The following is a 2,500-nucleotide window of genomic DNA, read 5'->3' as shown; positions in this document are numbered from 1 at the left end:
TGCAGTCGCGTGTTCGCTGACCATTGCGATCGCTTATGTGCCGCAACATATGTTGGTATGCGTAGAGTGTGAGCATTCGCCGAAGACTCCCGTGGTCCAAAGCCAGTGAGTGAGTGAGTGAGTGAGTGACCGACCGACCGACCCGACCCGACCCGACCGCCGTAACGCAGGAGCTCTCATCCCGTAGGACCTTTCCTCTCGCTCCCTGTGCCTCAGGGCCTCCCGCACTCGGCGAATATGAGTTGTGCCCAAGTGATGTACCAGCCGTATGCTCCCAGTCCTTACGTGGTGCAGCCGGAGACGCCCCAGGCAGCACCCCCTCACGTCTCCGGCCCCTCGTCCACGCCCGTGACGGAGACCAGACACTCCGAGGGCGTGCTCCACCACCCGCCACAGCCGCCCGCCCCCAGCATCACTCCTCGGAGCCCTCCCCACGCCCACCACCACCATCATCAACAGCCGCCCCAGCCGCAGATACCACAGAGCAGCGAGGCGGGGGGTACAAACACTCAAATACAACAACAGCAACAGCAGCAACAACAACAACAGCAACAGCAATCTCAGCAGCAACAGCAAGGAGCGTCGGACCTCAGCGGGGGGCAGCGATCCCTTCCCCGGGCGCCCTACAGAGCCGCCTCCAATGGCTCGGCGGCGGCGGATCCCGATGCTCCTCCGCCAGAGAAGGTAGGTCGTAGGATGTGTTTCCTGGGGGTTGGGGGAGAGGGGGAAGGTCCTGTGACCTGTCCCGGTGACCTTCCCTATTTTTTGCCTTGCACTCTGACCTCTCATAGATAACGCAGTGCATTTTATCCCCAAAAATTCTCCGTAAAAAAAAATATATATACATATTATTTCAAATCGGAACGTATCTATATTACAAAATTTCCCAGAGTAATAATATCCTGAAATTGAAGAAAAGAAAATCAGACCCAAATCCCAAATGTATTTAAATCCAGGCCATGTGACACAAGGATTTCCAACGCCATTAGAGCGTTAGATCGTTCTTGGATTCCTTTTAGATCCAAATTTTCCATAATTTACCGCGAATTTGTCCGGTAATGGAAGAGTACACGATACATCATCCGAAGTGCTCGTTAGCGTCATGAGGGGAAAGGAGGGGAGACATGGGCGGACCGTAGAGTGGGCGTGAAGAGAGAGAGAGTGAGAGAGAGAGAGACAAGAGGGGGAAAAAAAAGAAAAGAGAAAAATGAGCATGCGATGAAAACATGAGTAAGCGGCTACTGAATGGGCGGGGAAGTGAGAACATGAGCGGGCGTTGGGTGGGCGGTAAGAGACGATGATTGACGTGAGATGGGCGTGATAAGTCGGTAGGAAATGCGGTGCAATGAGACACTTGGTTATGTTCGGAGAGATGGTGGAGAGATTATGTGGAAAATAGCCTCGTTTACGAAGAATTTTTACAGTAATGTTTTATTATTGAGAGAAACACTTGTAGTTTTCTTTACGAAGATAAAATGTTCTTAGACATGTGACTTGATATTGAATAATATCTACATATGAATAAAGGAGAAAATTAAAGATTCAAATAAGAATACATTCTCAAAACTTTATTGTTAGATTTTAAAGTATAATTCTCACATTTAATTGAACATAACACTAGAAATATAAAAAAGATAAAATACAATAAAAGCAGATAAAAGAGAGAAATAAAATGCATGAAAAAAAAAATATATATATTTTCCTGTCGCGATGTTTTTGGAAATTTACAGCTGCTGCCGATCGCAAAATGTTTATTCGATAATATTAATTCAGATGCCACGAAAGAGATACCAGATAATAAAAGTGATAATTTTACAATTTTGGTATTGATATTTCGAATGAAGATGTTGATCATAATGATATCCGGTTGATACTAGTCTAATGGCGATTGTAATGATAATGAGGATAATGATAATTAGTTTTATTGTTGTTACTATAAACATTATTATTATAGTTAGTGGTAAAAGTATAAGTATTGGTATCATCATAACTGTCGCTGCTACTATTTTTGTTATCACTATTATCTTTATTATTATTTTCATTGTTATATTCTTATTGTTGCTGTTATTATCATTTTTATTATTATTTTTATTTGTATCATTATTTTCATTGTTATTATTATTGTTGTTGCTGTTATTATTATCATTTTTATTATTATTGTTATTTTTATCATTATTATTATAATTATTATTATTATTATTTTATTATTATCATTATTATTATTATCATTATTTTATTATTATCATTATTATTATTATCATTATTTTATTATTGTTATTATTATCATTGTTATTATATTATTATTATTATTGTTGTTGTTGTCATCACTGTTATCTTATATTTATTAATTTAACTTGTTATTTTAGAAGGTTAATGTCATTCTTGTCCCTATGGTTATAATGATTAATATCAATATTAATATCATTATTAATTTTGATATTAACCCTTATGATTGTTGTCATTATCACCATTATCATTTTACTATTAGCATTAATAATAT

General features: G+C 39.3%; 1 protein-coding gene across 1 annotated transcript in view; it reads left to right on the top strand.

Moving 5' to 3' along the window:
• Positions 1-2,500, top strand: part of LOC122251796 (uncharacterized) — a 117,139-nt gene that overhangs the window by 439 nt on the left and 114,200 nt on the right. Inside the window, exon 1 of the mRNA XM_043013922.2 lies at positions 1-684. This exon is cut by the window's left edge and continues 439 nt beyond it. Coding sequence (XP_042869856.2) covers positions 238-684 — 447 coding nt within the window. The 5' untranslated portion in view covers positions 1-237. The remainder of the gene's footprint in view (positions 685-2,500) is intronic.

The sequence above is a fragment of the Penaeus japonicus genome, unplaced genomic scaffold, assembly GCF_977035675.1.
Source record: "Penaeus japonicus unplaced genomic scaffold, GWHDUDI00000001_assembly GWHDUDI00000032, whole genome shotgun sequence".
In the NCBI taxonomy this organism is placed as follows: Eukaryota; Metazoa; Arthropoda; class Malacostraca; order Decapoda; family Penaeidae; genus Penaeus; species Penaeus japonicus.
This window is presented reverse-complemented; position numbering and strand designations above follow the sequence as displayed.